The sequence below is a fragment of the Carassius carassius genome, chromosome 5 (genome assembly GCF_963082965.1).
Source record: "Carassius carassius chromosome 5, fCarCar2.1, whole genome shotgun sequence".
Classification (NCBI taxonomy): Eukaryota; Metazoa; Chordata; class Actinopteri; order Cypriniformes; family Cyprinidae; genus Carassius; species Carassius carassius.
Window position 1 is genome coordinate 14,083,882 of NC_081759.1, and position 14,422 is coordinate 14,098,303.

The following is a 14,422-nucleotide window of genomic DNA, read 5'->3' on the forward strand; positions in this document are numbered from 1 at the left end:
AAAATAAAAGAATAAATGTTGACTTATCTTGCCTCGATATAAACAAAAAAGTGTCAAAAGCGGACGTTAAGCAATAAGATAATTGTAAAAATCTATGTTGTAGTCTATCATTACAATTTAGGAAAGCTAGCATTTTGTCACAATGGTAGAAAAGTTAAACAACAGAAAAAGAGCTGTATATTTACGGTGATCTAAAAGGAAGATGCGCAGAAGCAGTCGTTAAAACACTAGCAAAAGATACTTGTCAAAATGTATGTTGTACTCTACCATTAACTACAATTTAAAAAACTGACAGAAAGTTAATCAAAAGAAAGAATACCTGTATAGCTTACGCTGATACATCCTCACACGCTGCTGTCAAAGCTCAGAATGCTTATGTCTGGTCCCACTCAAACCACACCTATTAACTGCCCTTAACACCGGAGGCCACAAACGTAGATTTAAATATGTGTTCAAATAAAATAAAAAATGTTTTTAATAAATCTACATAATTTCTTAATTGATGAAAACATTCTACCTGTTTTTAACATTAGACCAGCATTTTTTACTTTAAAATTAGAATAGAAAATTAGAATAGCCTATACAAGTTTTCTTCTAAACAATTACCTCTAAGCCACAGAAAAAATGTTTGTTTTGTTTTCTTTTATTTAGTAACACTTAATTTAGTATCCTAATTACTTTTATCAGTCTTTTATTTTTGCAATCTTAACTTCTAACATGGTATATTAGTTAAAAAATATGTCAAAACTCAGAATGCTTATGTCCGGTCCTACTCAAACCACACCCACTAACCACCCCTTAACACATCCCTGACAACGGAGGCTGTAAAGATAGATTTAAATGTATGTTAAAAGAATTAAAAAAGTAATGTTTTTAATAAATCGTCATCATTTCTTAATTGGTGAAAACGTTCTACTTTTTTTAACATTAGACCTGCATTTTTTACTTTAAAATTAGGTTACACAAGTTTTCTTCTAAACAATTACCTCTAAGCCACAGGAAAAAATATTTTATTTTATTTTATTTTATTTTATTTTATTTTATTTTATTTTATTTTATTTTATTTTATTTTATTTTATTTTATTTTATTTTATTTTATTTTATTTTATTTTATTTTATTTTATTTTATTTTATTTTATTTTATTTAGTTACTCACACTTAATGTAGTAGCCTAAATCCTTTAATCTGTCTTTTATTTTGTCAATATTAACTTCTGGCATGCTATATAAACTATTATAGTTAAAACATACATATAGGAACTAACTGGAATGAAAGCAAATGTATACTGCATAATAAAATCAGTGTTTCTCTTTGGTTTTCTTGCCATAAGACTTGTTATCGGTTGATATAGACATACTGATGTCTAACTTTTATAACATTACACAACATTTTTATTTAGTTATTCACTTTTAATTAAGTAGTCTAATTTCTTTAATCAATCTTTAATTTTGTCAATCTTAACTTTTAGCATTCTATATCAGTTAAAACACCCGTTTACGCATACAAATATTAAACAGGAATGAAAGTGGTAAAATCAAGATACTATTTTCTTGCCATAAGACTTGTTATCATTTGAAATAGACGTAGAACATCTTAACTTTTACAACATTACACGAAAGGTTAAATATTTTGTCTCACATAATGCATCGAAACAAGAACGGCGTCAGGTGTCTGGGACTGTGTGATTACTGATGCGACCATATCAGTGTACTGTATTTTGGAAAGGGTTGTAAAACACCTAAAGATTTTCTGGGTTTGTAATTCATTTGCAAACTAATGAGTTTTGACCGATCTGGCATTGTAAACTTTGGTGCTGTGTGTCAGCTATAGTTCAGACATCAAAAACAGATCGTGTTCAGTAATCAAAGGATCTCCATTGCATCTATTTATGATGTACACCTGTGAGTGTAAGGGGGAACTGAAAGCCCATTTACTGGTCAAAAGAAGGTGAAACCTATTGAACCATTTTAATGACAAACATCTGGTGTATTAGGTAAAAAAGAGATAGATAGAGAAAAGGCAATAACAACAAAATGTAATAAATAGGGGCGGGTCAGGGGGTGATTGTTTTTAACAAGACAGTGTATGCTTTAGGAAAATGTTGTTTGAAAAATTTAAATTTGAGTTAATTTAGTTTATTTTTGTTACATTTATTATTTATTTATTATCACACCTTGATTTTTCATACCTCAACACAAACATACACTGCAAATGCAAACAAGTACACAAACACAAACATACAATCACAAATGCACACACAAATGTAAACATACAGAAAACATTAACATGCACTAAAAAAAAACACAAACATACCAACTAAAACTTACAAACAAACACAAATATACACCCAAACACAAACAAGTACACAAATATATGAGCAAACAAACTAGGTCACAAACACAAACATACACAGAAGCACAAACATACAGTACAAACCAACATATAAACGTAAACAACAAACACAAACATACAAGCGTAAACAACAAACACAAACATACAAATGCAAACATACTGAACAAACAAACATATAAATTAAAACTTACAAACAAACACAAATATACACCTAAAACTCAACCAAGTACACAAACATACAAACAAACAAACTAGGGCACAAACACAAATAACACGCAAAAACAAACACACAAACATACACAGAAACACAAACATATTGTAAAAACAAACATGCAAACATAAAACAACAAACACAAACATACAAACACATACATACTGTACAAACAAACATACAAATGTAAACAACAAACACAAACATGCAAACACAAACATACAAACACAAACATACTCTACAAACAAACATACAAACGTAAACAACAAACACAAACATACGAACATGCTGTTTAAATGCAACTTATTTATTTTTCAGACTATAATGTTTTATTTTATTAAAATAAAAACAGTTGGGTCTTTGTAGATTTCTTTTATTAAGATTTTGATTAAATAATTGATAGAAGAAATAATTCAAATAATCGATAAGTCCAATTTATCAACCCTGACCTGACTTGTCAGATTTTTTGATGACATAAATATCTTACTGATACAGATGTGTTAAGATGTCAAGCATCTGTAAAAATAGTTTAATAAGTAATTTTTTTAGCTTTCATGTAGGATTCATGTCCACACTCAAGTGTTTTTAGTAAGAGTCCAGAGACAAATTTAAATAGATGCGTGAAAGACTTTTCTCTTTAAGATATTTTAATGACAGACTAAAAGCTTTATATTGTTTAAAACAATTGAGTTTATGCATTTCTCTTGAATATGTATAAAGTAACCGGTGAGTACAAAAATACATAAACTTATAAATGCATTATGGTCCTACCATGTCAATCAATAAAAAAGACTTAATTTATATATCATATCTTACTTTCTTTTCAAAACACAATAAACATTCTTATGAAGCAGCTTTCACAGACACCCCCCCCCCCCCCACCCCCCACAAACAGGCAACAAGGTCCTTAAGTTTGTTTTAACATTTAGCTGTAGCTGAGACCCTGATGGATTTATTTAACACAGTTTTCGGAAGGTTACTAGATTACAAGTTACCCTATTTTCCCTAGTTACCCTACAAACCCGATTCCAAAAAAGTTGGGACAATGTACAAATTGTGAACGAAAACAGAATGCAATGATGTGGAAATTTCCAATTTCAATATTTTATTCAGAATACAACATAGATGACATATCAAATGTTTAAACTGAGAAAATGTGTTAAGGGAAAAATAAGTTAATTTTAAATTTCATGGCATCAACACATCTAAAAACTGTTGGGACAAGGCCATGTTTACCACTGTGTGGCATCCCCTCTTCTTTTTATAACAGTCTGCAAAGATCTGGGGACTGAGGAGACATGTTGCTCCAGTTTAGGAATAGGAATGTTGTCCCATTCTTGTCTAATACAGGCTTCTAGTTGCTCAACTGTCTTAGGTCTTCTTTGTCAAATCTTCCTCTTTATGATGCACCAAATGTTTTCTATGGGTGAAGGATCTGAATGCAGGCTGGCCATTTCAGTACCCGGATCCTTCTTCTACACGGCCATGATGTTGTAATTGATGCAGTATGTGGTCTGTCATTGTTATGTTGGAAAATGCAAGGTCTTCCCTGAAAGAGACGATGACTGGATGGGAGCATATGTTGTTCTAGAACTTGGATATTCCTTTCAGCATTGATGGTGCTTTTCCAGATGTGTAAGCTGCCCATGCCACACGCACCTATGCAACCCCATACCACCATAGATGCAGGCTTCTGAGCGCTGATAACAACTTAGGCTGTCCTTGTCCTCTTTAGGGTGGATGACATGGCATCCCAGTTTTCCAAAAAGAACTCCAAATTTTGATTCATTTGACCACAGAACAGTTTTCCACTTTACCACAGTTAATTTTAAATGAGCCTTGGCCCAGAGAAAATGCCTGCGCTTCTGGATCCTGTTTAGATATGGCTTCTTTTTTGACCTATAGAGTTCTAGCCGGCAACAGCAAATGGCACAGTGGATTGTGTACACCGACAATGTTTTCTGGAAGTATTCCTGAGCCCATGTTGTGATTTCCATTACAGTAGCATTCCTGTATGTGATGCAGTGCCGTCTAAGGGCACGGAGATCATTTCTGGCCTTGACCCTTGCGCACAGAGATTGTTCCAGATTCTATGAATCTTTGGATGATATTATACACTGTAGATGATGATAACTTCAAACTCTTTGCAATTGTTCTCTGAGAAACTCCTTTCTGATATTGCTCCACTATTTTTCAGCCTTGTGGGAATTGGTGATCCTCTGCCCATCTTGACTTCTGAAAGACACTGCCACTCTGAGAGGCTCTTTTTATACCCAATCATGTTGCCAATTGACCTAATAAGCTGCAAATTAGTCCTCCAGCTGTTCCTTATATCTAATTTCAAAATGTCTCACTTTCAACATTTGATATGTTATCTATATTATATTGTGAATAAAATATAAGTTTATTAATTAAATATAATTATTCCATTCCTTTTTTACTCACAATTTGTACAGTGTCCCAACTTTTTTGGAATCAAGTTTGTAAAAGGTTTCGATGGACTTCTGATTAAACTTACCTTGTTGTGTTTTTAAATATGTATTTAATCTCAGAACAATTTCCATGCAAATCTGATTTTGTGGTGGTTGTGCTTTAAAATGAAATTAATACAATCCTAATTTAAGTGATGAAGGATTTTGAAAGTCTGACAGTCATTAGTTGTTGAGTACTGTAATGTAAACCCTGGCCGGTTTACATGTTTCAAAAGATTAATGGTTGAAAACATTACATATTTAGAAAAGTCTTAAAACATATAATCAAATGTAATCAGTTACATTACTTTTTTCAAAGGGATACTCCACCGTGTTTTCATATTAAACTATGTTTTTCCCTTACCTAAGACGAGTTGATACATACCTCTCACGTCTCAGTGCGTGCACTCAATCGCTTTGGTGCGCGGTGACACTTTGAAAGCACTTAGCTGAGCCCATTCATTCAATATGGGCCAAGCAGAGAAGCTACCAAACAACTCCACGTTTTCCCTATTTAAATACAGTTACTCGCGTAGTGTAACTCGACCTAGGACGGTAACACAAAATAAAACGTTGCGCTTTTCTAAGCGTGTAAAATTAACTATATTGTGTGGCGGAATACCATGGCAAGTGCTTGTAAGCACTTCGTCTTGGCGCAGTAATATCTTCACTAGAGGGAGCGGGGGCCGGTGAGAGGATTTTTCACGAGTGAAGATATTACTGGGGTGGTGTCTGTGAAAGCTGCGTCATAAGAATGTTTAATGTGTTTTGAAAAGAAAGTAAGATATGATATATAAATTAAGTCTATTTTTATTGATTGGCTTGCTTAGTTGGGGTCACTTCATCTACAGCGATATCGTTGACTTGATTGCAAATAAATGCACAGACACTATTTTACTGAACAGAGATGACATCACTGAATTCAATGATGAACTGCCTTTAACTATCATTTTGCATTATTGACGCACTGTTTTCCTAATGAATGTTGTTCAGTTGCTTTGACGCAATGTATTTTGTTTAAAGCGCTATATAAATAAAGGTGACTTGACTTGACTTGATTAACATGGTAGAACCACAATGCATTTATGAGTTTATATTTATGTTATAAACTCAATAGTTTTAAACAATATAAAGCTTTTAGTCTGTCATTAAAAAAAGTCTTTCACGCATCTATTTTAATTTGTCTTTGGACTCTTACTAAAAACACTTGAGTGTGGACATGAATCCTACATGAAAGCTAAAAAAGATAACTTTTTAAACTATTTTTTACAGATACTTGACATCTTAACACATCTGTATCAGTAAGATATTTGTCATCAAAAACCTTCAGACACGTCAGGTTGGGGTTGATAAATTGGACTTACCGATTATTTGAATTATTTATTCTATCAATTATTTGATAAAATCTTAGTAAAAATAAATCTATAAAGACCCAACTGTTTTTATTTTAATAAAATAAAACATTATGTTGTGAAAAATAAATATGTTGCATTTAAACAGCATGGTTAACAACACTATTTCTGTGTTAAGTGTGAAAAAAGTCTAATCTGTTGTAAAAAATATATTTTCCTTTCGTGTAATGTTTTTAAAGTTTAGTTGTTCTGTGTCTATTTCAACTGATAATAAGTCTTATGGCAAGAAAATCCTATCTTGATTTTACCACTTTCATTCCTGTTTAATATTTGTATGCGTACAGTAGTACAGGTTGTTTTAACTGATATAGCATGCTAGAAGTTAAGATTGACAAAATAAAAGACTGATTAAAGAAATTACGCTACTAAATTAAGTGTGAGTAACTAATTAAAATAAAATAAAACAAAAATATATATATATATATATTTTCCTGTGGCTTAGAGGTAATTGTTTAGAAGAAAACTTGTGCAACCTAATTTTAAAGTAAAAAATGCAGGTCTAATGTTAAAAAAAGGTAGAATGTTTTCACCAGTTAAGAAATTATGATGATTTATTTGAAACATTACTTTGTTTCATTCTTTTAACATACATTTAAATCTATCTTTACGGCCTCCATTGTTAGGGATGTGTTAAGGGGCGGTTAGTGGGTGTGGTTTGAGTAGGACCGGACATAAGCATTCTGAGTTTTGACATATGTTTTAACTAATGCTAGAAGTTAAGATTGACAAAAATAAAAGACTGATTAAAGGAATTAGGCTACTAAATTAAGAGTGAGTAACTAAATAAAATAAAACAAAACAAACAACATTTTTCTGTGGTAATTGTCTAGAAGAAAACTTGTACAGGCTATCCTAATTGTTAATGTAAAAAATGCTGGTCTAATGTTAAAAACAGGTAGAATGTTTTCATCAGTTAAGAAATTATGTAGATTTATTAAAAACATTTTTTTTTTTTTTTTAAATCTACATTTGTGGCCTCCGGTGTTAAGGGCAGTTAATAGGTGTGGTTTGAGTGGGACCAGACATAAGCATTATGAGCTTTGACAGCAGCATGTGAGGATGTATCAGCGTAAGCTATTCAGGTCTTTTTTTGTTTGTTTAACTTTCTGTCAGTAACAAAGCCTTGTTTTTTATAAATTTTAGTTAATAGTAGAGTACAACATAGATTTTGACAAGTATCGTGTGCTAGTGTTTTAGCATTTTCTTTTAGATCACCGTAAATATACAGCTCTTTTTCTGTTGTTTAACTTTTCTAACGTTGTGACAATATGCTAGATTTCCTAAATTGTAATGATAGACTACAACATAGATTTTGACAAGTATCTTATTGCTTAATGTCCGCTTCTGACACTTTTTGTTTAGATCGAGGTAAGATAAGTCAACATTTATTCTTTTATTTTCTAACTGGTAACAAATTCAAACTTTAAAAAAATGTAACATTGAAAAACTTTATCTGGAAGTATATTTTTTTGTTTTAAAATATGGTAAGTCTAGATTTTTTATTTTATTTTCTAACTGGTAACAAACTCTAAATAGATTTTAAATTGTAATGTTACAAGATTTTGACTGCCATGTGCTGATCAACAAACGTATCTGGAAGGACACTTTTTTTGTTTTAGATCAGGGTAAGATACCAATACTACAAACCTTATACCAATACTACAAACCTGTTACAAAATTTTGACTCTCACGGCTGTTTAGCGAATGTATCTGATACTTTTTTGTTTGTTTGTTTTAGATAGATAACCAGTAGCCTAGTTTTCTTTTTATTTAATTTGTAACAAACTCTAAATAGTTTTTAAATTGTAATGTTTCAAGCTTTGACTCTCAAGTACTGTTTAAGGAATGTATCTGATACTTTTTTGTTTGTTTTATTTAGATAGATAACCAGTAACCTAGTATTCTTTTTATTTAATTTGTAATAAACTCTAACTAGTTTTTAAATTGTTTTACATTTTTCTTGAAACGCATTGTGTATGTAAAAACCTTAATAAAAATGTCCCTTATCCCGTTTAATAATCATACCACATTTCACATTTTAAAGTTTAAAGCACATAGTTTTTGAACAGTTTTCAACGGCCCACACACACACACACACACACACACAAAAAAAACACTTTCCCAAACAGTCATAAATTCCTCTAGATCACTGAGATTGATAAACATATGGTAACAGATGGGTGGGGGCTGTACATGAACAGGTGTCCAAACAGATGTCCAGTAGGGAGGGGGAGGTGGAATTTGTATGACCCTCATCAATCAAAGTTTTTGCAACAAAGCACACTATACTTTCTCTCATGTTTATTTGATTAATGCCAAATTATGTTATTATGCTTGTTCAGCTTGTATTTTCCAGACAAACTTTCACTTCTGCAAATGCTATATATATGCAGCACCATGCATAATAAAGTTGAGCTTTGAATGAACTGCACCATTTCTGTGTCTAATTCTTTGGTTCCTGATCTTGAATGATAGAATACCTTTTTATTATATCAATAACACACTGGATTTGAGTAGAATGCAACATAATATGGACAGTTTGGTACAGAACAGAGCAGTGCTGTGGTTGGCTACGACAGTGTGAAAAAACAAGGAAGTACAGCATAGTTAAGAATAGATTCTATCTCTCATTTAATCTTTCTGTCGGTAAAAGCTTTAAACCTTCAAGCTTTTTACACCTTTTCAAAATTTTCTTTCAAGCCCACTAAGTTTGTCTTGACTACCTTTACTTGTCTAGTAGTAAACGTAGGACTTGCAGTAAAGTTTGTCAAAGGTCCATTTCCTGATGTAAATAAACTTGCTTGTTCCACCTAATTTTCTCTTCTTGTCCTCCACAGCAACAGTCTAAAAACAAAAAAGAATGTGTTTTGTGGAATCTGATATCATCTCTGCCTTACGAGTTGAGAATACGTTGCAATCCCACCCAAGAGTGTGTCCAGTGTCCTCGTAGTGAAATCATCGTGGTTCCATTGGGTGAGTTGAGTACAGTGTGTGTGTATTGACTGATCTCTGTATTTTCTTGAAATGTGCCATTCTGTGTCACGAAACAGTATAAGTTATAAACACTCCCTCATCTTCCATTATTTGATCACACAGGTAGTATCGCACTAAACTCATGGCACTGGTAGAGCCAATGATGTTCCCAGTCACTCTGCATAGACAAACAAGTCCATTTTGTGGTGCTGGTGGCAGTTAAATCACACACTTTATCTTTCAAATTTAATTTACCAATGTATTTTCAAAATTTTCATTCCCCAGAAATCACAGATGCACCATCGATCCAGCTGGAGATTCAAGACCATATACAAAATCATTTTATATCACCAGGACAGAGAAAAGCAGTTATGAAGTGGGAGGTACTAACACATGTCATTTCCCAGGGCCATTTGTGGTGTTTTCTGTGGTTGAGCTAATGAGATCCAACACGAATCCACTATCAAATAAGATCCTACTGGATAACCAAAAGTTCTAGTAGGATCTTAATTGATTCTTAGAGCAGTGGTTCCCAAACTTTTCCATTCCACGACCCACCTAGACAAGTGTAATATATTTCACGACCCACCAAAATATTAAAAAAAAAAAAAAAACAACGAGTGAAATTACTTTAAACCTAATCTTACTTAAAATTTTTATGACAGAAATTAAGTATTTAAGAAAAATAACCATTTTATTTTAGAGTACAACTGAAAATTTCACTACAAATTTACAAGTTTTAATTTTTGTTTACTGGCGTTAAAATATGTAGTGTCCATAAAAACGTGAAGCAGGCTCACTCCAGTGAAGTGTGATCTGCGCTGCTGTGTTTTGTTGCATTCATGATCCTTCCGTGTGTGTCGGCGAGAACGGAGCACAATCCAACACTTTTTTAGAAAAGCATAAGAAGCAAAGCAGAACTATCTAAAACAGTTTGGAGATTAAAATAATTGTGAAATAGGTAAAAAAAGACCGATTGAACCTTTTAATGACATTGCTCTGAGACCTTCAAAACACGCAACGCACACGGACTTAATTGCAATTTGAAAATCACACTAAGGATATTGCAGTTCATTATTAATGTTGGTGGGCTATATCGTTGTGATGAGTGGGTTCCCAGTTCCCGCCTCCTTCTTCCTGTGATTGTGAAGATTTTAATGTTTTACACTGGTGCCGAAGCCAGGGAGGAAGGAGGGGCGCGCTGCCGAAGATCCTTCGCCGCTGGGGTGAATCCGCAGTGCCATCGAGCAGGGCGAAGGAGTCTGCCGCCGAGGGTGCTCGATGTGGTGGGCTGGAGTGAGTTGCCGGGGGGGGGGGGGGGGGGGCGAACTCACTCCAGCCCACCGCCTCGATGACTCCTTCGTGGAAAGAGGTGGGAACCGGCGGACAATCAAACAAAGTTTTAATAACCAAATAAACACAAAACAGCGCGACAGCCCCTCTCGGATGACTGCCGTGCACAAATAAAAAACAAACACAAAATAAAACCCAGGCCTGGTCCTCTCTCGTCCTTCACTGTCATCGCTCCTCTTTTGTATCTTTCCGATCTCCTCCGTGGTTCTTGAGACCGGTGAGTGTTGCTCATTTCCCAATCACTCCACCGGCCTAGCTCTGTTCCCATGGCACTAGGCCCCGCCCCACTCGTCACATTCGTGCAGCCCTAGACTGAACTGTGTTAGTGTCTGTGTGTCATTGAAACGCAAAATTAGCTGCAGCCAAGTGACTTTGTGCGACCCACCTTGTTCCATTCCGTGACCCACGAGTGGGTCGCGACCCACAGTTTGAAAACCCCTGTCTTAGAGAATACTTATTCCCATTTGGAACCTGGTGTGTTACCAATTATGGAAGGCATTTTCTGCCAAATTTAAACAAATAAATGAAATGATTAAAATTAAAATTAAAACCAGATTAACTATTTCATTACAGAAAACTGTACGCAAAATATGTGACAAAATCGAGAATGAAATTAAATGATTTCATTTTCAGGTGACATACCTGTCAAATTGAAAAATAAAATGCAATTGCTGATTTCACATTTCATTTTCAATACAGTCTCGAGGCAAGACTGCCAATATTAAAATGAAAAGCAAACGTGAAAAAGAAACTACACATACAGTTTTTACAAAGCTCTTTATTAACGCTCACGCAATAATAGTGACACAATTCAAATTTAAATGTAAATTTTACTTGTCATTTTAATTCCTCTTTTATTTCACTGTTTTCATTTTCGTTTTCATTTTCAAAGACAACCTGCATGCAAATTATATGTTAATGAGTGGGTGTGGCTTATTCAAGTAACGGCGCTAGAGACAATCGTCGAAGTCTCGTGTGCATGAGTTGAATGGTGGTTGAAACAATGTGTGAAACGACATTAAAATGTGAATATATTGTAATCGAGACATGGCGAATCTGTTAGTGAGCTTTTGCGGGAAGCTGCTGCAGCATTAGAACGTGGAAGAAACAACCAGCCTGACCAGCATGCGTCAAACCCTCGACCCACTGCAGTTCCTCGGCCTGAGCCTCCACGAGACTCCCCGGAAAATCTGCTGTCTGCTGAGTTTGTGACGGCTGCAAAATGTCCAAGTGTATCCAAGATTAGGGGTGCTCCGATCACGATCGGCCGATCGTTAATGCGCATCTCGTCAGTAAAGGCCGATCGTGGAGCACCCCTATCCAAGAGTTAAATCTTATCCAAATCCAATCTTAAAAGTTTCAACTCGTAGCAAAATGAAGTCATTATCATCCGAAATGTTTGCTAGCTGGTTTAATTCTGCTGCTATACTGGCCATAACCGCCATTATAGCTCTTCCACGTAACAACGTAATTGAGCCACACCCACTCATTAACATATAATTTGCATGCAGGTTGTCTTTGAAAATGAAAACGAAAATGAAAACAGTGAAATAAAAGAGGAATTAAAATGACAAGTAAAATTTACATTTAAATTTGAATTGTGTCACTATTATTGCGTGAGCGTTAATAAAGAGCTTTGTTAAAACTGTATGTGTAGTTTCTTTTTCACGTTTGGCTTTTCATTTTAATATTGGCAGTCTTGCCTCGAGACTCTATTGAAAATGAAATGTGAAATCACCAATTGCATTTTATTTTTCAATTTGACAGGTATGTCACCGTGAAAATGAAATCATTTAATTTCATTCTCAATTTTGTCACATATTTTGCGTACAGTTTTCTGTAATGAAATCGTTAATCTGGTTTTAATTTTAATTTTAATCATTTCATTTATTTATTTAAATTTGGCAGAAAATGCCTTCCATAACCAATACTTTTCTTTCACTAATTAAAAATTACACAAGAAACACAGTATTAACATTCTAGTAACTACCATAAACTATTAGCACTCATTTGAATGTAGTAGTTCACTATTAACTGATAAAAAATTACTATTTTTCATACCTCCCAGAAAACTGTTCAGAAACTATATATAGTTTCATTATAAATGTAAGTAATGCAGAATTATTTTTAAAGTGACAAATTGACAATCATGGCAATTACATCAATATTACTAAATCCTTCAGATGGAATTACTAATAATTTTGGTACAGTATTATAAAGTAAAATGCATGATAGCTCCCTAGTAATGGCTGAAGTTCCTGTAACCTTTTGAGGTTTTTGTAAGGTTCTGGATAGTCTCAGCCTCAGACATCATGCCCACGGACCGTTGGCTGTGAACGTCTGATGCATATTACACACAAAATTGGAAACACTTCAGGAGTTTCAGTCTGATTGACTGAATTATACAGGATTTCCGAGAGATGTGTATGTCATATTCTTTAATGTTGCACCTGGAATCAAAAATGCTGTGTTGCCAAACCTCACGGAAATTATTTTTACAACTGTGACGATGAGCGCTTATCAGGATCAACTAAATGCTGGATTTTTCAAAAGTATTTTACATATTTAAAGTTCCCGATATGCTGTTTAAAATACATCCAAGAGTTTTACACATCAGTCTGTTATTGTGGGGACATTTCCACGCCCCTAAACATGATGCGACAAAAAATTATACGTGATTGGTTGACCTCTCAGTCATGTGGCCTCATTCAAATAGACCAAGCTTCCCAGACCTTCTTCTGTCAGTCTGAAGGTCTGGCTACACAAAAGGTTTTGGATAGCAATTCCTTTTGGAGGATTTGGTAAAACTTGAGTCATTACTAGTAGGTTACCATCATTCTCACAGTAGTTACAAAGCAAAATCTAATCCTAAAGTATAGAATTTTCAAACCATTCACAATAATAAAAAGAAATAAGTAGAAGAAATATAAAGAATACTATTTTTATGTTAGGTACATTAATTTAGTCAGGCATTTGGAGTGTCTTTTTTTTTGTGATTTGGTGAAAAGAGTGGACTTATAGCTATCTTTTCTTTAAGTAGCCTAGTAAAGTCAATTTGCAAAAAATTTTTAAATAAAATAACGACAGATAAGGGTGAAGTTCTGAGGAATGATAGGCCACAGTAGCAAGGCCCCAGAAACTAAAATCCATTTCTTTAGAATGATCAATCTTTAATAAATGTTTCTCTGAGAGCACCCATATAATGTACTAATTATTATGATAATGGGTGGTTACATATTAAAGTACTGGTTAAAATTTTATATATTTAAATACTAAATATTAAATACATTAGTAAGTTTTTACTAATTCTAGGTTCCTAATACTATTATGATCGGTTATGAATAGAAATTCCGCATTTCCGCAATTTAACTTTTTTTGGGGAGGGGTGATCATAAAATACCTTTTTTTTCCCAGTATGCAAACAGTGAGGCTGTGGCTTACTACAATGTGACAGTGAGGAAAGTATCCGGGGAACTTAGCAATCAGGACAGTTTCAGAACTGAAGATTCATCTCTCACCATGATCCTGTCTTACTCCGCATACAACATCACTATCAGAGCTTTAAACACTGCTGGACCGTCTCCTGTTTCCTGTCTCCTGTTAAACGCTACACATGCAGACTACTCTGGTTAGCCTTATGTCCTAAAAGT

At 34.0% G+C, this 14,422-nt stretch overlaps 1 protein-coding gene across 1 annotated transcript in view; it reads left to right on the forward strand.

Moving 5' to 3' along the window:
- The window catches only part of LOC132140188 (uncharacterized), a 29,311-nt gene extending 14,906 nt beyond the window's left edge, over positions 1–14,405 (forward strand). The window contains exons 7-9 of the mRNA XM_059548995.1: positions 9,284–9,419; positions 9,705–9,802; positions 14,187–14,405. Of these exons, the coding sequence (XP_059404978.1) occupies positions 9,284–9,419; positions 9,705–9,802; positions 14,187–14,405 (453 nt within the window). The remainder of the gene's footprint in view (positions 1–9,283; positions 9,420–9,704; positions 9,803–14,186) is intronic.
- The last annotated feature ends 17 nt before the right edge of the window (positions 14,406–14,422 follow it).